The 25,475-nt window shown below is 35.2% G+C and overlaps 1 protein-coding gene across 1 annotated transcript in view; it reads right to left on the bottom strand.

Annotated features, from left to right (window-relative positions):
• Positions 1 to 25,475, bottom strand: part of ATR (ATR serine/threonine kinase) — a 101,239-nt gene that overhangs the window by 39,884 nt on the left and 35,880 nt on the right. Inside the window, 10 exon segments of the mRNA XM_027061684.2 lie at positions 2,725 to 2,903; positions 5,577 to 5,787; positions 7,954 to 8,091; positions 9,426 to 9,546; positions 11,190 to 11,305; positions 14,492 to 14,605; positions 15,970 to 16,176; positions 21,754 to 21,879; positions 22,331 to 22,424; positions 24,546 to 24,689. Coding sequence (XP_026917485.2) covers positions 2,725 to 2,903; positions 5,577 to 5,787; positions 7,954 to 8,091; positions 9,426 to 9,546; positions 11,190 to 11,305; positions 14,492 to 14,605; positions 15,970 to 16,176; positions 21,754 to 21,879; positions 22,331 to 22,424; positions 24,546 to 24,689 — 1,450 coding nt within the window.

Below are 25,475 nucleotides of genomic sequence, written 5' to 3'. Positions count from 1 at the left end.
AGAGGGAGACACAGAATCTAAAGCAGGCTCCAGGCTCTGAGCTGTCAGCACAGAGCCTGACGCGGGCTCAAATTCACAAACCACGAGATCACCTGAGTGGAAGTCGAAAGCTCAACCGACTGAGCCACCCAGGCGTCCCGAGAAAGCAGAGTAGTTTAAAGGAAACTGGGCAATGTGATATCCCAGAAGCCATGAAATAAAAGCAAACGTCTTAATGAAAAAGGAGTGATCAAATGATTCTGTGAAATTAAGAAAATGAGAACTAAGAAGCATTTATTGGATTTGGCAATATAGAGGCCACGGATTTTCTGAGTAAGAGTAGTTATCAGTGGAATGGAGATAGAAGTCATGTTGGGATGGTCAAAAAATGAATGGAAAGTAAAGTATAGGGAAGATAAACAGTTCTTTTAAAACTGGCTATGTAGGGAAACAGAGATGGGAAGTATCTGAAGGGGAATGTAAGACCAAGGGAATTATTAAAAATTAAGATGGGGGCGCCTGGGTGGCTCAGTCCATCATCTGATTCTCGATTTTGGCTCATGGTTGTGAGATCAAGCTCTGTCTAGGGCTGGGAGTGAAGACTGCTTAAGATTCTCTGTCTCCCTCTGTTTCTGTCCCTCCCCCTCTCCCACTCACTTGTAGGCATGTGAGAAAAAAAAAAAAATTAAGGGAAGATACCAGAGTATGTCTATATACTCGGGTTGAGGAAGATAAATTACTGATTTTAGAGAAACCAGGAATATCTGAAGGACTGAAATAAAGAGCACAAGTAGAAGGATTGAATTTTGACAGGAAGGGATCCTTCTTCAAGAATAACAGAAGAGAAAAAAAAAATGATATGGTGCAGAAGTCAGTGTATTTTCAAATTTGGTAGACATTTGGCTTCATTTTCTTTTCTTTTTTTTTTTTTAAGTTTATTTATTTACTTTGAGAGAGACAGAGACAGCGTGAGCAGGGGAGGGGCAGAGAGAGAAAAAGAGAGAGAGAGAATCCCAAGCAGGCTTGGCAAGGTCAGCACAGATTCTGACTCAAACTCATGAAACAGTGAGATTGTGACCTAAGCTGAAACCAAGAGTCAGATGCTTAACTGACTGAGCCGCCCAGGTGCCTCTGGCTTCATTTTCTTAATGACAATAAGCAAGATTACCAGTTAAGAGTAGGTGAGGAAACAGAGAAATGAGAAGATAAGAAATAATAATCTTGAAGAGCAGGAAGGTAGGCTATTAAAGAAACACAGGACTGAAGGCAGTGTTAAAGAGTACTGCTGAAATCTCAGATTATAAACTTAAAGCAAAAGTAGTTCAAAACCCACTGTGTGATTTTTCTCCAGCAATGTTCAATTGCTTAAATGCAGACATTGAGAAAGCAGATGGCTTGAGTTTATCCAGGGATGGTATTTTACAAAGTGAGTATCACACAGTGGGTGAAAAGACAAGGGAGTTAAACATCTTTGTAAGGGAATGAATTTAATAATGAAAATAGACTCAAAGCTAGACAAGGAGAAAAATAGACAGGAGGAGGCTAATATTCATCCAAATACTACAAAGTACTGGGGTACCTGGCTGGCTTAGTTGGAGGAGCATGTGACTCTTGATCTTAGGGTTTTGGGTTCAAGCCCCACGCTGGGCGTGGAGATTACTTAAATGAATAACTTAAAAAAAAAAACACTACAAGCTACTAATTTTTAAGTTTCTCACTGCCTTTTGCTTTTCAACTTGGAAAAAGTCTATCAATTTTGACTTTTTTTTTTTTAACAGGGAGAGAGAGAGAGCATGAGCAGGGGAGAGATGCAGAGAGAGAGAATCCCAAGCAGGCTCCATGTTCAGCATGGAGCCTGACACGGGGCTGGATCCCATTACCTTGGGCTCATGACCTGAGCTGAAATCAAGAGTCAGATGCTCAACATACTGAGCCACCCAGGTGCCCCTCATTTTGGCCTCTTTTTTAATCCCACTGTATTAGCCCCATCTGCCTTTTTTCTCCCCTTTCCCTACACAATCAAAATTTTATCACCTAAACCATTATTTCACTAGCACTGTCATGCCCAATTCCTGTTACAACCAGCACATCCCCCTTCCCACTCACCCCCAAATTCAGGCCCACATTTCTCATGAGAATAACAATGGCTTGCTTCCCTTGCATCATGGCTCTTTCAAACCCTCCCTCCATGAATGCCATAGTCATTTCTTCCATTGCACTTCCCTGGTTCAAATCACCTAAGAATTTTGGACAACTTAAAAGGTCCTCTATGTTTTATCTTTCCTCTGTCCAAATCTTTATCATTCTTCTGCCATTCCCAAACTGACACTTTACTCTTTACCATACACCACGTTCTTTCCCAACTCCACACTTTTGCCAACTCCATATGGATGCCCCTGTTTGAAATATCTTGACCCCTTCTTTTACATATCTACCATCCATTCTTTAAGACCCAGCTTAGACAAGATCTCCAAAGAGCCTGTACTAATTCCTTGCTCACATATTTCCATCTCCCACCCCGCCCCACCCCACACATAAGTGCCTTTCCTCAGGGCACAACTAGTATTACACCAAACGGATGTTTATCTCTCCCCACTAATCCGCAAGTATCTAAAGTGCTTATAAATATCTAGTACATAGCACAGCATCTAAAACACTCAATAAAATGTTCAATAAAATGAACGATATAAACATAAAAGATCAGCAATATTAAACAACATTAAGTTTAATGTATTAATTTCAAACCTGTAAAAATCCAAGATGCTCCTGAATATTTTGTTTCTTTTCTGTAATAAATGATTCAAAGTGCATTACAGCGCGTGTATATGCTTTGGAGCGAAAGGAAGCTACTGCCAGAGTATCCTGAGGTATGAGGTCTAGAAAACGAGTTACACTCTGATAGTCTTCATAATCCGCAGTAGATACTAGATTATAAAAAGACAATTGAGTAAAGACTTACAACATGAAATTTTAAAAGTGTCGATTTAAATTCCTATTTATTCATTTTAAATTCAATTTCATTCACTAAATAAGTTAACAGAAATGTATTAAGAATATCATGCTTAGAATGTAACTACCAGTAGGATGATTGCTCAAAGGATTCTTGCTCCAACTCCCACCATTATTACTTACCTTACCTTGGACAGTTATTTAACTTATTTGAGCTTCTATTTCCCCATATATATAAGGGAAATATTAGAATTGTCCTTCCTTCTTTACAATGTTGTTGTGAGGATTAAATGTAAATCTGTATTATACCATATGAGTTCATTCATATGTGGAATTTAAGACACAAAAGAAATGAGCAAAGGACAAAAAAAAAAAAAAAGAGAGGCAAACCACAAAACAAACTCCTAACTATAGAGAAGAATCTGGTGGTTACTAGAGAGGAGGTGAGACGGTGATGGGTGAAAGAGGTGATGAAGATTAAGGAGTGCACTTGTTACGATGAGCACCAATGTATGGAGGTACTGTATCACTATACTGTACACCTGAAACTAATATTACCTTGTATGTTGTAACTGGAATTTAAATAAAACTTAAAAAAAACCAAAAAACTAAACAAATGTACTAAATACTGAAAAGATACAAAAGATACAAAAATGAGTTATTTATTAATGATAATTATAAAACCACTAATAGTGTATAACAGTAGGGAAACAGCAGAATTATAGAAATAGCTTGCTTTTTAAAGTTTAGAATTGTTGGGGTGGGAGGGAGGGGAGGGTGGGTGATGGGTATTGAGGAGGGCACCTTTTGGGATGAGCACTGGGTGTTGTATGGAAACCAATTTGACAATAAATTTCATATATTGGAAAAATAAAATAAAATAAAGTTTAGAATTGTTAACAGGCTATTTTTTCCTATGTTGCTATGTATACAACAGCAACTACTTTAATGAAAATTCAAAGTAAAACACTTTAACACTTATAAATTTCTTCAAAATTTAAAGAATCAAGATGGTAAATTTAAAAGAAGTTATACGTAAAATAAGTCCTTGATTCCATCAAAATCTGTAGATCATTCAAATTATGAGAGATGTTAAAAATATTGTACTTTTGTTTTTGTTTTGGGGGGAGGGGCGGGGGGAAAGGGGGAGGGAGAGAGAGAGAGGGGGGAGGGAGGGGGAGAGAGAGAGAGAGAGAGAGAAAGAGAGTGAGAGAGTGAGAGTGAGAGAGAGAGAGAGAGAGAGAGAGAGAGAGAGAGAATCTTAAGCAGGCTCCAAGTCCAGTACCCAGTGCTACATGGGGGCTTAATCTAATGACCACAAGATCATGACCTGAGCCAAAATCAAGAGTTGCACGCTTAACTGACTGAGCCACCCAGGGACTCCAAAGATATTGTACTTTTGAACCATTACAAATGTTATTCTTAAAAGCTAGTATTTCCCTTGCAATGTTAGTAGGAATAGTGATAAAGTTCAGACTTAGTTTTCCAGTGACATTTTCATGTGCAGAAACAGGAATGAACATGTAATTGTTAAACCAATGGAAAATACATTAATAACTAGCCACAGTCCTAAGAGAAACAATCCCGCAGATATTTGTTTGAAAGTCCAAAAAAACTGTTAGAAAAATAACAAATTCTTGTGCTTAACAACAGGAATGTACGTGGTTTCCACAGGTATATGAACAAGAGGGAGATGCTCACAAACTGAGGACTGCATAAGTGAAGGTCTCTTTAAGGACTGTTGGTCAATTTTTCAATTAACCTCAAAATGTAGGAGGTAAAACATGACATTTCTATTAAAATTGCTGAGGTATTCAGAAGTAGAATGAGTCTAATTCTTAGCAAATGCTTCTATCCTAGGGGTAGGTGTTATTTTTAACTCTAATGAAACTCCACCTTAGTGGGAGCTGTAATATCACAGGGAAAAAAATGCACGTTTGGTATAGCAGGGTGTGATGTAGTAATGCATATCAAGCATATTTGGAGAGTTTGCTGAATACCAAACACTACCAGAGACAGGAAAAACAAAAAAATAAAATGAATGAAATGAATAAAAAATGGAAAACAGAAATAGGCCATAAAATGAAATTAAATCTCTCTTGAAATTTAAAACATGTGAAAAAAACTGCAAAGAGTATTTCACAAGTGAAAAAGGATAACAAACACTTTACCACATATACGTACATGTATGTATATGTGTATGTATATATATGTATGTGTATACACACACAGTACACTGAAGGGACACAGAGTAAATACACCCAATATACTGAGAAGACAGAGTAAATGGGTTAGCAGTGAGGAGTCAGTTACTAACAATATTAACATGTCATTTATTTCACACTGTACAATATATACATTCATCATTTCATTTAATCCTCAGTCTTCTAAATAAGATAATATTAATCCTATATTATACAATGAAAAATGAGGCACGTGTCTTTCTAAGGAAGTGAGAGTAGAATTTAAAGAGGTTTTATGACTATAAATTCTCTTTTTCTCAGTGAAAAGGCTACCTTAGGATGAAAAAAGGTGTACAAGAAAACACAGGTCTTTAAAAAGCTAATGCTTAAATTACAGAACTGATACAGGAAGGAGTTAATTGGTTAATAATTAAGTGAATAAAATAAACACATGTTATGACTCACCTATTGAGTCTACCTTATCTCTGTTTGATTTGCTTTGTGGAAATTTCTCTGCATTCAGTGCCTGAAATTTGTGTCTTGCCCATTGTGTGAGATGGTCAAGCATGGAGAACACAGTCTGTGTACTGAGTTGACACAGATCAGATGCACTGTCTTGGGTATTTATGGTATGCTGATCATCATGCTTTAGAACTGCCATAATTTCTGCATAAACCTAAGAAGAACTCATTTTATGGTTAATAATAGGTCTATATACTATCATTTTACTACTATCTAACTTATAAGACAAAGTACTCTAAGGCAACTGTAAGTCAGTATTGGTAATTTTATAGTCTCTAATAAAATTTTAAATGTACCTACCATATAACCCAACAATTCTATTTTTTGGAATATACCCTCAACACACATACACAAAACTCTTTCACAAGTAAGAATTGCCATGATGCTCACCATGGCATTGTAAAAACAAAAACTTGGAAATAATCATTATTATGGCAATAAACAATGGTACAAGTATAAAATCGAAGTACTATATTATACAGCATTAATTTTAAAAAGGGTGGTTCAATAAATATATATTGGTAAATAAAAAAAGAAAACAAGCAAGTTACAGAACAATTATCTACAATGATGCCATAAAAGAAAACCAAAACCACTCTTAGGTGGATCCTGAGAAACTTAATAGAAGACCAGGGGGAGGGGAAGTGGGGGGGGGGGGGGGGGAAGTTACAGAGAGGGAAGGAGGCAAACCATAAGAGACTCTTAAATACTGAGAACAAACTGAGGGTTGATGGGGGGTGGGGGAGAGAGGAAAGTGGGTGATGGGCATTGAGGAGGGCACTTGTTGAGATGAGCACTGGATATTGTATGGAAACCAATTTGACAGTAAATTATATATATATATTAAAACACAATATAGAATAAAAAAAAAAAGAAAACCAAAACAGAACCAATTGCATTAAAAAATAAAAATGTCATGGGGCACCTGGGTGGCTCAGTCGGTTAGGTGTCCGACTTCAGCTCAGGTCATGATCTTGCGGTTTGAGTTCGAGCCCCACATCGGGCTCTGCGCTGACAGCTCAAAGCCTCGAGCCTGCTTCGGATTTTGTCTCATTCTCTCTCTGCCCCTCCCCCACTTGTGCTCTGTCTCTCAAAAATAAATAAATGTAAAAATTAAAAAATAAAAAATAAATAAATAAAAATAAATAAAAAATAAAAAGGTCTAAAAATATACACATTGGGGAGTCTGGGTGGCTCAGTCGGTTAAGTGTCCGACTTTGGCTCAGGTCATGATCTCACGGTTCGTGGGTTCAAGTCCCGCAGCTAGCTCTGTGCTGACAGCTCAGAGCCTGGAGCCTGCTTCGGATTCTGTGTCTCCCTCTCTCTGCCTCTCTCTCTTTCTCTCTCTCTCAAAAATAAAAATATACACATCAAATTAATATCAGTGATGACTTCTGGAAGTATGGGATCAGGAATGGCAGTCAAAGGGCACACTTTTACTTGTATAATTCAATTTTTACATTAAGAACATAGTAATATGCTCTTTATGCCATTAAAAATAATTATTAAAAAACTGCTATATGTATGTGGTTAAAAAATTAAACTTTACAAAATATCATAAAACAAAAAGTAGAGATGCCTAGGTGGCTCAGTCGGTTAAGCATCTGACTTCAGCTCAGGTCATGATCTGGTGGTTCATGAGTTCAACCGCTGTGTGAGGCTCTGCATTGACAGCTCAGAACATGGAGCCTGCTTCGGATTCTGTGTGTTCCTCTCTCTCTTTCCTTCCCCTGCTCATGCTCTGTCTCTCTCTCTCAAAAATAAACATTTTTAAAAAATTTTAAAAATAAAAGCAGTAGTAAAATATTCTCCTTCCCCTATCCTAATCCACATTACTGTTTACTTTCAGTAATTTCTTATGTCAGTAAAACACTATCAGTAATTTCTTACGTACTCTTTTGTCAAAAAGTTCTATGTATACTGGGGCATATTAATATGTATATATTTTTTAATGTTTATTTTTGAGAGAGAGAGAGTAAGTGTGTGAGCTGGGGAGGGGCAGAGAGAGAGAGGGAGACAGAGTGCCTGAAGCAGGCTCTGCACCGACTGCAGGGCTCAAACTCAGGAACCGTGAGATCATGACCTGAGCCAAAGTAGGACACTTAACTGACAGGTGCCCCTACAATATATACTAATTTTCTATACTAAGCATTATATAATTCTTTGATCAATAAAAGGTTAAAAAAGATTTTCAGGCATTTAGACATGTACATACATAGCCATATACTGATATACATTTCCTAATATGTAGCTTTTCTAATACTAATTACATCAGACAAATGTTTAGACAAACAGAAACCAATTAAAAGGCATCTCTCACCTCCTGCTGATCTTCTTGATTACAACCCAACAAGGCATACACTAGAATATGTGGAAGAAGATAGATAGTCACTTTGAAATCATGTTTCATCATAATGCTACAGCAGGTGAAGATTTTACTGGCAAGATCATGCCGAACCTGTAAACCCAAATGGTTTAGGGACAGTTAAGTAATTTTATACATTTTATTCTATTGATTAATGTAAACACATACACACACACACACACACACACACACACACACACACACGATAATTTATCATTGCAGAGTGGGTATTCTCTTATTTAGAGGCACCACCTATTTGGTCACTCTAAATAACTCGCAGCCTGAACTGCTGCGACCCCTACAGACAATGTCAACCACTTCAAAATAAATGGCCTTCCCCGCCAACCATTAATTTATGGATGCATCATGTTTTGTTACAGATTAACCTCCCTAATTACAGTATATTTTATTTAGCTAACATTAAATTCAGCATATTAACTCCTTGAACACACACATGAGTAACCAAAATGTATACTCTGGGTCAGTACATTAAGTATAAGACTCACATTTTTAATAAGTAATAAACAGTGATTAACTACAGGAAAAAAATGAAAGAAACAGAAAACTAAATTACTTGGGATTACAATCAAGTTTTATTGGTATGCTCTAACCTTAGATTTGCCAACATTACTGGTCTCTTATAAAATTTAAAGATTTTTTTCCTTCTCAAATATAAATACCTCACTTAACAACAACAACAACCTAAGCTAAATTAAAGATTCCAGATCTGGAAGTAATTAATGCAATGGTATTCTACATTTTACATAATATATGGTCAGTATGTTCATAAAAACATGAAAAACTTTCTTGAAATTATCAGATAAAAATTATTATAATAATATTTTTAAAAATAGAAATATGAATTAAAAACTAAAGTTGTAAATTTTAAATATGCCTTAAACATTTCTTGGAACACACAGAACCTTTCTGTCAGGCATGTAAAAATCTCATAGTAGGAAAACATCAGAAATATACCTCTACTTTTTCATGAAGTTTCATTTCTTATAAATGTTTATTTTTATTTCGGATGAAGTTCAGATAATGTATCCTCTTTTAGAAAAAGCCACAAAGGGATGATATATCTTTTTATTATATAAAAAAATCTTTTTATTATGTAATAAGCCTTCAAAATCCATTTACATCTTTTAAACAGTATCGTTTCACAATGTAAAATGAACAGACATAATAGACATTTTGCAAAAAATCATAGTAATGTGCTTGATAAAATAATTACCATTTTACCCAGAAACTAGTAACAGTAGAGAAACTGTTACTTTCTATTAGTGAATGCTTTCTACAAAAATGTCTATCACTATCAGCACAAATACTTCAATAGCTACTATTTGTGCTACATATATTCAGATAGATGTTCTGGTTTCCTTTAGAATTTCTGTTCAGTTAACTAATTCTGATCAGAGTTCTCTTACCTTTGTTATAAGATAACCTGCCCAAGATGCTGACCATTCTGCAAAGTTATTACCTAATTTACTTAAGTAAATTGGCTTCTTTACTCCAGACCAATCTGTTGACTTCTGAGAACTCTTATATCTGTAATTTTGAAAATTTGTTTATTAAAAAGTATATAAATATATATCCACCTGTTTAGAACTTTAGTATAAAACATCTAAGAAACTATTTCAACTCCTTCACTGACTACCCCACTACTGACTTGCCTTTATTCAAATATGGTTAAAGACACTGCTTTTCCTATATCCTTAATAATGGGGTAGGAGATCATTCTTGCATACCCCAAGTACTTCAACGTATTTGAGTGTGTCTCCTCCTACCTCTCAATGCTCCTTTTAGATCCTTCCAATTTCATTCTTGTGTAATAATGACTTGTTCCTTTGAGGTTCAAGACACCCAGACATACCATTCTTTGCTCTTCATTATGGGCATTCACCAAATTCAGTGATAATCAAACTCACTGATAGCTTTAGTACATCTCTCAGTGTTTTCTTTCTTTCCAAAGTCTACCACCCTGAGTGACTTCAGTGTCTGTCTATACCATCTAATCAAACTCAAACCTTCTCAATGACTTTCTCCTCTACTTCTTTATCAGGGCTTCCTTGTCAATACAAAGAAACTTCTTCACTTCCAAAATGAACTATTTAGATATCTTACTCTATAGCCCTAGTTTCCTCCTAAATTTCCCATTACCCAGTTATGCTAACACATTGGCTCTTCATCACTTAGATCTTCTATCCCTTGACCATGCTAAACTCTCTTGATCTGTAACACCTTCCTTTCATTACCTCTTTCCTTAACCAGCTTGGTCTTTATGGTCCTTCACTTCAAGAACTCTCATTAATATTCTCTACCCACTCCTTTGCCCCACTATCTTTACCAGCTACATCCCTCTGTTTCTACATATAAAAGGCTCTAAATTTAAAAGGTTTTATGGGGTGCCTGGGTGACTCAGTCAGTTGAGCATCCCAGCATCATGGGATCAAGCCCCCCAACACTAGGCTCTGCGCTGAGCATGGAGCCTGCTTATGATTCTCTCTCTCACTGCCCCTCTTCTACCCTGCTGCTGCTTGGGCTGACTTAAAAAAAAAAAGTTTCTAAATATAAAGAGGTAACTAGCAAACAAGGCCAGGCACTGTACCAATGCTCAAAGAAGTAAAATAATTTATACATGGTCACATATCTGATAAGCATGTGACCTAGTATACTTCAAATCATAGTTTCTAACTAAAATTAATTTATAATTTTATAGATTCAATCAGTGTTAACAAAATTATTAAAATTTAAAGAGATTACAATATACTTTTTTAAAAAGTAGAGGGAGAAAATATCTTCATGAGGAGGTGAAGGGTGAAAACCTAATCTCTAACTGGGGTTTGCTAATGACTTTGGAACTAGCTTTAAATTTTTAAGTTTCTATATTAATTACACCTATCAAGAACTTAAACTCATATTTAATTTAAAGTAGATTTTCAAAGTATTACTGACTGAAACAGAAAAATCAATCCTTTTAGCTTTAATAAATTTTAAATAATTAAAATTATAGAATTTAACCAATGCGCAAACTGTAGTTTTTGACAAGATTATAGGCATATTCACAGTGGAAAATACATTATTAGACATACTGAAAATACTTTTAACGGTAAAAAGTTACATCAAAAATAACATTAATTTTATAATGTTAAAAACAATTTTACAAAAATTGTTTTAACGAGTGTACAGACCTAGTATTTAGATGAGGTTCCAGGATTTCCCGAACATGCTCAGGAAATCTCCTCCACAACTGGTGACCTGGGCCATCAGTCTGCATCTCTCTGCAGTCATAAATAGAAAGTAACTCCTACAAATACATATTTTACATTTGTAAATCTTCAGTGAAGTAGATAAACCTTTCTGATCATCAACATTCTACACATAATAGTTACAAAAATAATTTAAAAATATATAGAATTATAAAAGTTGTGAACTTACTTAGGACATGTATTTCAATGCTTAAAACCATTTAGGTAGCTTAGTAAAGGTCCCAAAGCTGTGGTAGTACTTGAACATGAAGGAAGTTTGTGTTCTATATATGTAATATATACGTGAAATAAGATTAAGAGCTATTTGGAGGAAACACTGGAAATGTCTATATTTGCACAAGTATGATTTTTAGAATTTAATCTTTTCTGAATTTTAATGAAAGCCACTACAAATCCAAAATAGTTTTAAAAATTCAAGGTATCTCAAATTCTAGGTATAAAATACCGAGCTCAAAACTGTGAATTGGCTGGCTCAGTCAGCAGAACCTGTGACTCTTGATTTCAAGGTTGAGAGTTCAAAACCCACATTGGGGGTAGAGTTTACTTAAAAAAAAATTGTGAAAAATAAATGCAAACATTAAAGACCACTCTACTATTCAAGTCCTCAAATTAAATGGTTATATTTTACTTTCCTGAAAATAAAATAAATGATATTTTATAAATGAAGAAAAAAAATCTTTGGCTCTAGTATCAATATTCAAAACAAAACAAATATGTTAGGATATTATATCTTCTATCACCTGAGCCCTTTCAAGTCCACTGAAAATGACCATATGTAATAGATGTACTATAAGAACTGTCTAGCAAAATATGTACTTTATACTTATATTAGTGTATTTTAGTAAAAGTAAGGAAATATATGAAAAATTCAAATACAGAAATATCCAGAACCCATTTTCATTTAATTTTAAAATATTTTTAGGGGCGCCTGGGTGGCTCAGTTGGTTAAGCATCCGACTTCGGCTCAGGGCATGATCTCATGCTAAAAGCTCAGAGCCTGGAGCCTGGTTCGGATTCTGTGTCTCCCTCTTTCTCTGCCCTTCCCCTGCTCATGATCTGTCTGTCTCTCAAAAATAAATAAATGTTAAAAAGTTTTTTTAAATATTATTAAAATTTTGTTTGAAGCCAGCTTTTTTTGATGTTTGGCAAAGTCACTTTAGTTAATAAAAAGCCTCTTTTAATTAGGGAGATCAGCAATTCTTTTTGGGGGTCACCATTTATACTTTCAAAAAGATCAGTATACTTACAGTTGCAGACTTTGCTTCATATTTAATTGAAAAACACAGAAGGAATCCAAAAAGACCTCCACAACTTCCACCCACATACCTATCCAGCCTGGCATTATCAGCAGCAGAGCCCATACACTTTCTCTCCTCTTACTACAGATGACTTGCTTTTGTTTTTAATTAAGGCTACCCCTCCCACTTGCAAACTATACTCCACAACTCTTTGCCTATTAAAAATAGTATTCCACCCTCTCTAACTTTTTTTTTCCTTCCCCTCCCCCATGGTCTTCTGTTAAGTTTCTCAGGATCCACATAAGAGTGAAAACATATGGTATCTGTCTTTCTCTGTATGACTTATTTCACTTAGCACAACACTCTCCAGTTCATCCACGTTGCTACAAAAGGCCATATTTCATTCTTTCTCATTGCCAAGTAGTATTCCATTGTGTATATAAACCACAATTTCTTTATCCATTCATAAGAGACTCTTAAAAACGGAGAATAAACTGAGGGTTGATGGGGGGGGTGGAAGGGAAGGGAAAGTGGGTGATGGGCAATGAGGAGGGCACTTGTTGGGATGAGCACTGGGTGTTGTATGGAAACCAATTTGACAATAAATTTCATATTAAAAAAATAATAAATTTAAAAAAAACGGGAAAAAAAAGTATTCGATTAATTCTCTCCTTACATTATCATATTCTCCACTCTGCTGAATTGTTCCCAAGCAACATATAAACATCTGTTATTTTTCCTATCTGCATTCCTCCTTCCTTCCCAGCTACTATCTCATTCTTCCACTCTCCTTTATAGACACTTTCTTGTCTTCTGGAACACCACATTCTCCTACCTTACTGACAGTTCCTTCTCAGTTTTCTTACTTGTTCCCTCCTCTTCTCACTGACCTCTCAATGTCCAGGGCTCAATTACCAGAATCTTTTCACCTGTACTCCCTCCAAGAACACATCCAGGATCATAATTTTAGATACCATCTCTACAATGAATACCTCCAAATTTATATCTGAAACTCAGACCACTCACCATGAATTCCAGAACTGAATATCTAACAAAACAAAGACATTTTTAATTGAAAAAAATACCATGAAAAAAGACAAGGAACATCAAACTGGAAAAATATTTATGATGTGTGTGACTGACAAAGGGTTAACTTCTGTTATATACAAATACATCTTAAATAGCAATGAAAAAATAGCTCTATACCAAAAGAAAAATGGGCAAAGATCATCTAGAAAAAATTCACCAAAAATGCAATAAATACATAAAGGATGATATACCTCTCTCGTAATTAAATACTACTAAAGTAAAATGGTACTATTTTTCATCTGTCACATTGACAAAGATGTAAAATTTTGATAAAATGCAGGTTTGTCAAGGAAGCATAAACTGGTAAAACTTTTTTTGATAAAATTTATCAAATGTAAATTCTGTGTTTGCTCTCAGACATATTTTAACCTCTAGATGTTTATATTATTGATATATTCACTCAAGTGCTCACTGAAGCATTTCTCCCAAAAGCAAAACACTGAATACATCCTAAATGTGTTAAATAAATTTCTTAAATTTGTTAAATAAATTTCTTTCCAATGACTTAATATTCAATATGGATGGTACATCCATATTGAATATTAAGTCATTGGAAAGAATGAATTAGAGATCTATGTACTGACATGGAAAATAACCCAAGACAGACTTTTGAACACAAAAGAAAATCAAGTTACAGAACATGAAGTAATATGATCTCTTTGTTTGGTGAAGACATATAGATTTGTTAAATAAATATATAGAAAATTTTCCAAAGTACCTATAATAATTTGTTAAGAGGGTACATTTCTGTACTGTGAAATTTTATCATGAACTTATGATAATTTTGATCTTTGATAATGAAAATGACAGTTTACAAAAATAAGTTTCCAAAGTATACATTTACAACTTATCAGAATTCACTAATGTAAAACCAGTACTGACTATACACATTCTTACCTGAATGGCATAAGCAGCTGAATCTTGAGCCCGACTGTTATCGGCATACGCAAGGTAAGCTCTTGTAAGTTCCATCAATAATCCATAGGCAAAGCTTGAATCTTCTACTCCAGTCTCAATAAAAACAAGAAAAAAACAAAGGTAAGGTGTATCAATTTTTTACACTGTACCGTGCCTTATGTAATTAATTTAACTTAGTTACCTAAGTGAATTTAACTTAGAAAAGGAAAGGACATTAAGAGTCAAACTAAGTGTGGTACCAAGGCTAAAACATAATCTGTAGCAAAGAAGCCCAACCTAAGGCTGTTTAGGCTATTAATAAAGGGCATTTGAATCATTCAACTTTTGCAAAGCTCCAAGTTTCATTTTTTGTTTTACTGTTGTTGTTGAAGATTTTATTTTTAAGTAATAGCTACACCCAATGTGAGCCTTGAACTAATGACCCCAAGATCAAGCATTGCATTTTAATCCTTAAAAAGAAAACTGCAGGGGCACCTGGGTTGTTCAGTTGGTTGAGTGCCCAACTCTTGGTTTTGGCTCAAGTCATGATCCCAGGGTTAGGAGACTGAGCCCACAGTGGGCTCCATGCCAGCGTGAAGGCTGCGCTTAAGGTTCTCTCCCTCTGTCCCTCTCCCCAGCTTGTGCGCGCTCTCTCTCAAGTAAGAAAACAACAAAAAACCCCAGAAAATTATATATATAGCATTTCCTCAATTGCATTTTGTAGAAGCCCAGTCATCTGAGACACTCCAAGAAATAATTTTAACAAACCCTCCTCTTGGAGACTGACAGTGTGCATACTAAGTGATACAGATGCTCTGTTTGATTTATTTTTAGAGGATTTCCCAAACTCTTTGACCATGGCAACTTTTTATACACTATTAGGACACCCTGGGAAATTAGTTTCCCATGAAAACACTTAGCAACAGTGTTGAAATTCTAATATTTAAATAATCAATTAGGTTTTAACTATTATCATTAGATTGGAAGCTTTTTTATTTATTCATTTTATTTATTTATTAATTTTTGAAAGAAAGAGTGCACACACACAAGCAGAGTAGAGGGGCAGAGGGAGAGAGGGAGAGAGGGAGGGGGAGGGAGAGGGAGAGATAGAGAGAGGGAGAGAGAATCCCAAGTAGGCTCCACACTCAGCGTGGAGCCCAATGTGGGCTTGATCCCATGACCCTGGGATCATGATCTGAGCTGAAATCAAGAGTAGGGCGCTCAACCAACCAGGCACCCCTAGGTTGGGAAGCTTTTTAAAAAGAACACAGCACACTAGTCTGGACTCCTACTTTATTATAGTTTTGGGCTGTAGATCTCTGTAATAGTATTAAGGAAAAAATTTAGAAGTTACCTAAATTGTCTAGTTTAGATCACGGTGCCACTAAGGATAACCTGAACAGTTCTTTGTAAATGAAATATAGAAATGTGAATAGGACAGAGAACTCTTCTTGTCATCCCAAATTACCATTACTTACCACAAATGTAAAATCTTTTCCTTGGCTTTCAGTTGTTGAGAAATCTAGTCGACCTGGATCTACTGCCCCCAATTCCCCTAAACATTCCCCACAGAGCAACCGAGCTTGAGAATTTGCATCCTGGCAACCTTTCAAAAGCACCGTTACCAGCTGGGAGATAACAGGTTCCACTGTTTCACTATCTGTTGCATATTTTATCAGTTTTTCCTAAAAGTAGAAAGAAAATTGTACATAATTTTCACAAACTAGTATATTTTCCTAACTAGAAAGCTTAAAAATATTAAGGAATACCTGACATAAACACTGACAAAATTAAATTCCTGTATCTGCAGTATTTTCAGCTAGTTTTTGATGAGTTCACATAACATAGTTCACAACATATTCTGTAGGAACACTGTTTTAGAAATTTTTAATCCTTAATCCATTAAACAGGTACTATTATTATACTAGTATACAAAAATAAATAAGACACAGACTTATCCCAATGAGTTCACAGTCTAAGGGGAAAATAGATATGCAAATAAGTAATTAAAATACCATATGATATGTATAATAGCAAACACATTTAGAAGGAAAGGAAGCAATGAAGAAGATGAAAAAGAACTCAGAATAACTTTTCAAGGACAGTGGACAGATATTCACGTAAGTCAACAAGGAAGAGCTATTAGGTAAAACAAGAAGACTGAAAAGTATATTAAAAAACTAGGTAGAGAAGGACAAAAAAATGGGGAAATGGTTCAGTGGTGGTGATAAAACAGTATGTTGGTTCACGTAATCTTTTTTCATCAATCTCCTGAGGATGCTGAAAACCTGTTAAGTAAGAAGAGACTATTTTCAAGCCAATGGAAATTTACATACTGTACTCATGTAACCACTTTGGAACTACTTCTTTTATACTATTTTCTCTCTAGCAAAAGTAAAGCATACGTGAACATCTCAAACTTCATGTTGAAACTATGGTTCAAATTAGAGTAATCACCTCAAAAGAAAATGAAAAGCCATTTTAACTCTTCCACAGTCTTCGACAGTCTATCACTTAAATAACATTATAGGTTAATTCAGGCATAAGTACCTCAAAAATGAGCTCATAATAAAAATAGCAAAACTAATATATGAAATTATAAACATTTACTCACTTGCTAAAACTAGGAAATATAAGGTCACTTTATTTGGCAGAGATAAATGCAGTTCAATGTAATACATGTTATGAAACACTAAATGAAAAGTAAAATACACTTATCTACTATGTACTTAAAAATGTTTTCACTTCACTTTTAGGTTAAATTGATTTTTATTTTTCAGCAAAGATACTGAATTCCAAAAGAGTTTTAAAAATGAGTGTGTGTTCATTGCCTCTATTTAAAAATGCTTTTTGAAATAAGCCATACAGAGAAAGACAGATACCATATGGTTTCACTCTTATGTGATCCTGAGAAATTTAACAGAAACCCATGGGGGAGGGGAAGGAAAAAAAAAAAAAGAGGTTAGCGTGGGAGAGAGCCAAAGCATAAGAGACTCCTAAAAACTGAGAACAAACTGAGGGTTGATGTGGGGTGGGAGGGAGGGGAGGGTGGGTGATGGGTATTGAGGAGGGCACCTTTTGGGATGAGCACTGGGTGTTGTATGGAAACCAATTTGACAATAAACTTCATATATTGAAAAAATAAATAAATAAATAAATAAATAAATAAATAAATAAATAAAATGCTTTTTAACATTCAGAGCCAATTTTATCATTTTCCAAATGCCTAATCAGTTGTTAAAAGAAATCTGTTTGCTCTAATTATTTGAAATCCCATTTTTATCATATCCTAAATGTCCATTTACATAAAGGTCTACATTTGAACTTTCTATTCTTTCCCCCTGGTGTGTTTATTCATGCACCAGAATCACATTGTATTAACTATAGAGGCTGTAGAGTATGTTAATGTCTGGTAGAGATACTAAACCCTCATGGTTACTTTTTCCCCTCAGAGTTTTCTTAGCTATTTTTATGTTGATTTTCCCATATAAGCATTGGTATGAACTTTTGTTTTTCTAAATTTTTTTTAATGTCTATTTTTAAGAGACAGAGAGCACAATCAGGGGAGGGGCAGAAGACAAAGAGAGACAGAGAATCTGAAGTAGGCTCCAGGCTCTGAGCTGTCAGCACAGAGCCCAATGTGGGGCTTGAACCCATGAACTATGAGATTATGACCTGAGCTGAAGTCAGATGCTTAACCGAGTGACCCACCTGGGCACCCCTAGTCTGAACTTTCCTAGTTAACAAAAACAAGCAACTTGTTGGCATTCTTTTGGGATAGCATTAAATTTATAAATTAATCTAGAGAGAACTGAAATCTTTGTAATATTGAGTCAACCTAACAGATAAATAAGGGATAGTTTCCATTTGCTTAAACCTACTACCTTTTTGTGTCTTTCAGGGTTTTTCTTTATTGGTTTATCTATTTCTCATTATGCTTATTACTAAGCATATTCTCTTTTTCTGTTACTGTTGTAAATTGGGTCTTCCAACAAATCTTCCACCTATTTATTGCTTATTATATAAAAGTTATTTTTTATATGTTGATTTTATATCCTACCTTACTGAATTAGTTTTCTCATCTGAGTAGTTTTATTGATAATTCCCTATAGTTTTTCATCTATAATAGCATATCATCTGCCCAACATATGTCCTTCTGGGATTTTACCACAGAAAATCACTTCAACCTGAGTACCATCAGTGATCAGAAAGATCTTAGATGGTTGTTCAGTTTTATCTATAGTCTGATTTTTCTTTTTTTTTTTAATTTTTTTTAATGTTTATTTATTTTTGAGACAGGAAGAGACAGCATGAACGGGGGAGGGTCAGAGAGAGAGGGCGACACAGAATCTGAAACAGGCTCCAGGCTCTGAGCTGTCAGCACAAAGCCTGACGCGGGGCTCGAACTCACGGACCGTGAGATCATGACCTGAGCCGAAGTTGGACGCTTAACCGACTGAGCCACCCAGGCGCCCCTAATCTGATTTTTCTAACATAGAAGAAAAAATTCCCTGCTATCCACGGACCTTAGGTATCCTTTATATCCCTCAAAAACGGATTCTTCCTTACAAGTAAGAAGCATAAACTGTCATTTCTTTAATGTTAATGACCCTCTGGGGCTACCCATTAAAACAAGGCTTTTGCAGGGGCGCCTGTGTGGCTCAGTTGGTTCAGTAACTGACTTCAGCTCAGGTCATGATCATGGTTCATGGGTTCAAGCCCCACATCGGGCTCTGTGCTGATGGCTCAGAGCTTGGAGCCTGCTTTGGATTCTGTGTCTCCTTCTCTCTCTGCCCCTCCCCTGCTCATGCTGTGTCTCTCTCTCTCAAAAATAAACAAACATTAAAATAAATAAAAAAATAAATTTAGAACAAAGCTTTTTCAGGGTCAGTCCATCAAAAAGGTCAAGTATAGAAGGCTACAGCTGCCATCCTATCAACTGTCATACCATCTTTTATGGTTTCCTTTTTCATTACATTATACCCAATTGTTTGTTTAGCCAGTTTTACCACAATTTTAGCTCTATTTATTTAAAGCACCTCCTTTCAACATATTCCTGAAGTATCTTTTCCTCTCCCTCTGGTTAAGAACTGAACTTTTATAAGACTATCTTTTGCATTTGCTTTCTCATGGACTCTCACAGCATCTACTACAAAGACTCTCTGACTTCGAACCCTGTTTTCTTATATCAGTTTCTTGTTCAGGTATTGCTACAGGTTCAGCCATCCTCTAGAGCTGCAATGTCCAATATGATAGCCACCATCCACATGAGGCTATTTAAATTTAAACTAAGAAAAATTAAATAAAATTAAATACCTAGTTCCTTATCATACACTTTAAGTGCTCAGGAGAGCCACACGTGGCTAGCAGCTATAACTGGACAGTGCAGATACAGAACATTTCCATCCTCATAGAAAATTCTTTTGGATAGCACTATTCTAGAACTTATCTGAATTGCTTTCAACACTGATGTTACTTTCTTGTCATAGGTGGGGGGAAAAAACCCACTTCCTTCTCTCTTTTTTTGTAGGTGTTTTAGGCCAGTGGGGATACGGCTACAAAGACATGTATCTCTGGATTCCTTCCCTTATTTTCTTATCTTCGTTGGTTCCTCCAAGCCATTATCTTTAGTTTTCTTACTAACCTAAAGTAAATTTATCCAGCTATAAATTGATTCTAAACTAAATTAACCTGTACTTAAAAATACCCAATAACAATCTATAGACATTACATCTTATTCAGACTACTTTATGTGACCTTCAAGGCTCTTGTAAGTACATTTACATTCTTACTATGCCTAGCTAATCTATTAGCACTGGGGCTTTACATTGAAGGAAGGCTTGTTAGGGTATTACCACGTGTGATTTTTGTTTTGTGACACAGGTGGAAAAGTTGGGCAGCTGTGGCTTTTCCCTAAGAATATAAGCAATTTCCGTAAGTTCTCAGATTTAGTCATTTACATCTAAGAAGTGATAATCCATACGAAGTTTCCTAATATTTGACCAGGACCATGTCATCCACTTAGAAACAACCCAAACTAGGAAACCTCTAGGCCAAGAGGAGAAATCCTCTGCTATTCATAAATCCCTATATAAAATAAAAAGCTAGAAGCCCTTTAAGTTACCTGAAACCCAGGTAGAGGTTTGGGGCAAGGGGTAAGCACAGAGTAGTTTCGATGAAGTAAGTGCAGGGCAGGGAATGAAGCAATTACATTGCCCTGTAATTGGCAATGTGGATTCAGTTAGGCGAGTATAAAACCTACATTCAAGGAGATTCAAGGCTCCTCACCTATGGTAGGACCATTTCCACATAAGCTGCTACCCACATTGGTCACACAAGTTCACTGACCCAGTGAGAAAGAGAGAGAGAGAGAGAGAGAGAGAGAGATAGAGAGAGAGAGAGAAAAGGAGAGCATGAGTGGGATAGGGGCAGAGAGAGAGGGAGACACAGAATCTGAAGTGGGCTCCAGGCTCTGAGCTGTCAGCACAGAGTCTGACATGGGGCTCGAACTCACAAACCATGAGATCATGACCTGAGTCGAAGTTGGACACTGAACTGACAGAACCACCCAGGCAGCCCACCATCATGTATATCTTTCATCCTAAGTAACTTAAATGCTTCCTTCTATCATGAAAACAAACATAACCTGGTTTAATCCCCTAACTCACGAGAGTGTTAGGCTTTCACATCTTATAAACTCTTGATATGCAAAAATGAGTACCTCAGTTAATTTTTGTCTATTTCATAGCCTTACAGTGATCTAGTACTTTAAACACCAGTTCTCACGGTCATCAAGGTTAAAGCCAATCTACGGTATGTTGCCCAAGAAAAGAATAAACTTCACTGGCATCATAAAAGAATAAACTTAAAAATTTAGTTTCATTAAAACAAGAATTCAGTCAAAATGTAAAATGGCAAAATTACTGAGATTTTACATGACAAATATCTATAGGAAATTATATGAGAAGACACACGAACTGCTGCTATTGTGTACACACACACTCTTACTCAGGAAGATGCAGTAACCAAAAGACAACTGTCAAATTATGACCCTTCAAAACAACAACAAAAAACTCTGCAAATCCCCAGTATTCAACCTCAAAAGGGATCTCATGGATTAGTAATTCTAAAATCTGATAATCTTGGTAAAATAAGAATTACTTCTTTCATTGAATCTACTGAAACTCAAGCAAATATGCCAACCTGTCATCTTTTCTTTGAGCTTCCTACATTTCTATAGCTTTTTAATTATTTTAGTATACCTGATTTTTATACAAAGTTTCCTTCAAGCTCGTAAGAGCATGAATACGAACATCTACATTTTCATGTTGAATTGCTCTCATGGATAGTTGAAGAGTTGTCTGAAGATCAGTACTCTCAGAGGTCTCCTATATAAAGAACACAGAGAGATACACCTTATCAGTTAATGACTTCAAAAACCACAATTTCATGCCATGACAATTTCATACCATAGTTTGTAGCACAACATAACTAGAATCCTCCCACAGCTTTTCAGGGCATGAAGCTATGGCAGCTTCTTCTTTGGGGGACTGTAAGTAGGGACATAGTAATCTGGGAAGTAAGGGCACAAGTACTGTATTATTTGCCTTCTATGTAAAAATCTATGTAATCCAATAACGTCTTTGACCTAAATACTGAAATTCCCTTCTAAAAAAAGTATCATAGCTGTGATAGGATTATCTAATCATAAAAATAGCCATTGGAATATGACTATATTATTCCTAGATGCGATTCTACAGAACCTCTGTTCAATGTATTGGAATTTGGGAACAATTTTGTATCAATGATGCCCTAAGACATAAATTAAAAATTAAATACCTTTCTGTATTCCTGTAGAACTGCTTTTATCTTTTTTAATTCTGGATGATCAGGTAAAAAATATATTTCATGAAGAAAATCTTGCACAGCATCCCTAATAGTTAATTGGAAAACAAAAAAATTATATGCAAAGAGTATGAATAGTAAAAAAAAAATAAAGCAGAGGTTGAAACTATAGCCAATTTAAGTCACAATGAAAAGTGCTAGTGGGGGTTCCTGGCTGGCTCAGTCAGTAGGGTATGTGACTCTTGATCTTGGGGTCATGAGTTCAAGCCCCAGTAAGGGTGTGTGTGTAGAGATTACTTAAAAATAAAACAAAAAAATCTTAAAAAAAAAAGTGCTAGTGGATTAGTGATGTGCAAAATATTCTTCCTAACCATGTCTAGTGGTTAATAGTGGCAAATAATCAAATCTAAGAAAATCACCCTGTTGTAGTAGGTTATGTTGGTGGTCCAAAATAAACTCTACTTCTTCATAGTCACTTCCTCTTCAATTTAGGCTAGCTGTGTGACTTGCTTTAACAAACAAAATGTGGCAAAATAAACGCTGTGCCAAGTTAAGGCCGATGTGTTAAAAGGTTTGGCAACTTCTGGTTTGGTGCCCATCAGAGACCTAAGTCACCATATAAGGTCACCAGCATGGACAAGCTACATGAAAAAAGAGAGACTCCAAGAGTACATGGAAAGAGACAGAAACTCAGTCAAGTCTACCTGCTGGCTGACTGCAGCCACCAACCAAAGAATCTATTGCTGAACCCAGTCCAGATTGCAAAATTATGAGTAAATAAAAATGCTTGTCACTTTAAGACACTTGATCTTAGAGCGGTTCATAGTGCAGCAATAGATAGCCAAATCCAACCTTAAAACACAAATTCTCATAAAGAATTTGAAAAAAAATATAAATCTTATTGAGGCTATAATTTTTAATTTGCATCAAATATAATACTCTAATCTATCTGAATCCCAATAACAGATTTCTAAATTCTAGTCTTCATTCACTTATGCCACAAATACATATCAAGTAACTATCATATGCCACTATGTGCTGGACACTAGTGATATAACAATAAAGGAAGCTGAAAAAAATTTCTTTATTCAGAGAGCTTAAGGTGTTCTAACTAGCACGAAATGAAGGAGAGATTTTTTTATATGAAAAGGTAGAGAAATAACTGCTGCATAATAAAAAGCACTGATACACTATGTAATAATCCAAAAGTATTTGAAAGGTGATCTACATCAGTGTTTATGTTGTTCTATCATACTCAAAATATCAAAAGCACTTTATTGAAAAAATCCCTACATTAATCTTTTCTTCTGTACCTTTTCCCTGCTTAGACAGTTATTGAAAATGATTAATGGGAATAGCAGTAGCATGTGTATGGGTGGGTAAGCAGGTAAATAAATAATACTTAAACCCTTTTCAGAAACAAAAAACTACAACATGTAACAGTAAATGCAAACACAGAAACAACTTCAAAATGCATACAAACAAATTCTAGGCTAAATTAGCAGCTGGTTTGAAATACAAAAATGGGAATAATGTACGTTCTTCATACAGGTAAGCTACAGCACAGTCTGTTTTGGGAAATCTTGAGAAAAGATTTTAAGAAATAAGATGTGACCAGATTTTGGAAAGCCTTGAACATCAAGATAAGCAATTTGAAATTCATCAATTAGTAAGTGGGAGAATCACAAAATGTCTCCACATGCTGGAATAAATTGATAAAAGAGATGTTTTTAAATATGAACAATATGAAGAAATGGAATAAAAGCCTAAAGGAAGGGAGGCTGGTTAAGAGACTAATGCAATGAAGTAATAAGAGTTTCAACTAAGGAAAGTTATAGAAAGTAGGTGAACATTCCTCTTAACCTTTTTCATATTCAACTATCTCTTTTAAGCATGAGAAGAAAGGTAAACTTAGCCTCACTTCTTTCAAAACTGATGAAAAGAATTTTGACTTGTTGATCTCCTAATGTTTTAAATACTATAATGAATCAATGTCACAACTGAAATAGTGTATCAGTTCGATATGCACTGACTTAACGCATGTCAATTTTTTTTTAAAGCGTGTCAATTATTTTTGTCTGATGGACTCTCAATTAAAAAGAATGTGAGCAATTCCACATTACCAGTAGCAATCCTAATGTCCTGAGACATAAATATACAGTAATAAAAAGTTGTAATCTTTACTATTAATTTCTATTACAATAAATACCTGTTTTCAATTATGAGGTAGTGAAATATAGCTGCAGTTTCTTTAGGCTGGATGTGTATGAGAGGCAACAAAGCTACTATCACATGACTGAGAAGGGAACCAAGATAAGCATGGTCCAGGCAACGAACAAAGCAATCCCAAGCTCTATGTGAAAAAATAAATAAAAGTTAAAAATCACATTATTTTTATTATTAGTAAAGCTCCATCAATGAGTTATTAGCTGGGCAAACAATGATACATACAAATATTAAGATTACAAGGCAGCTGTAAAAATGGAATAAAGATCAGTACTATATATGCAAACAGTGATTTCTTTAATGCATCAAGTCAAAAAAGCAAGGTAAAAATAGTGCTTATAATATGCTCCCTTTTGGGGCAGGGTTCATAGGAAAATAAGGGTGTGAGTGTGTGTGCATTTGGTTTATACTTTTAAAAAGAGGAGAATTATACAAAAATTAAGAAAAATAGATACTTATCATGATCAGAAATTAAAGCTAGATTCACAAATTTGAATTTCAGACAATGTTTATGTTTTACATGAATTTAAAGAGGGAAAAAAAGCACTTCTAAAAATTTTAAACAAACTAAAACAACTAAACCTAACTTAATATCAAGTGGGTGGCATATGTACACAGAAGAGAACTGCTTCACATGACTTTAAAACGTATTATTCAGACTCTCCATCTCCAATAGGTACAGTCTTAAGGACAAAAGGACCTCTGAAAAAAACAAAAATCCATATGTAAGAAAGAAACAAACAAATAAAGGAAAAAAGGACCTTCAAAAAGCTTAAACTGCATTGAGTAGTCTGTTAGTAGTAACACTGAAATGATATTAAGTCAAATTAAATTAGAAATCCCATATGCCAAAATCTCAATGGCCTGAAAAAAGTGTGGGAAAGGGTCTTAAGGAGTGAATGTTTTTAAAAGA

Source organism: Acinonyx jubatus, chromosome C2 (genome assembly GCF_027475565.1).
Source record: "Acinonyx jubatus isolate Ajub_Pintada_27869175 chromosome C2, VMU_Ajub_asm_v1.0, whole genome shotgun sequence".
Classification (NCBI taxonomy): Eukaryota; Metazoa; Chordata; class Mammalia; order Carnivora; family Felidae; genus Acinonyx; species Acinonyx jubatus.
Note: the sequence above shows the minus strand (reverse complement) of the source record. Positions and strands in the feature narration are given on the sequence as shown.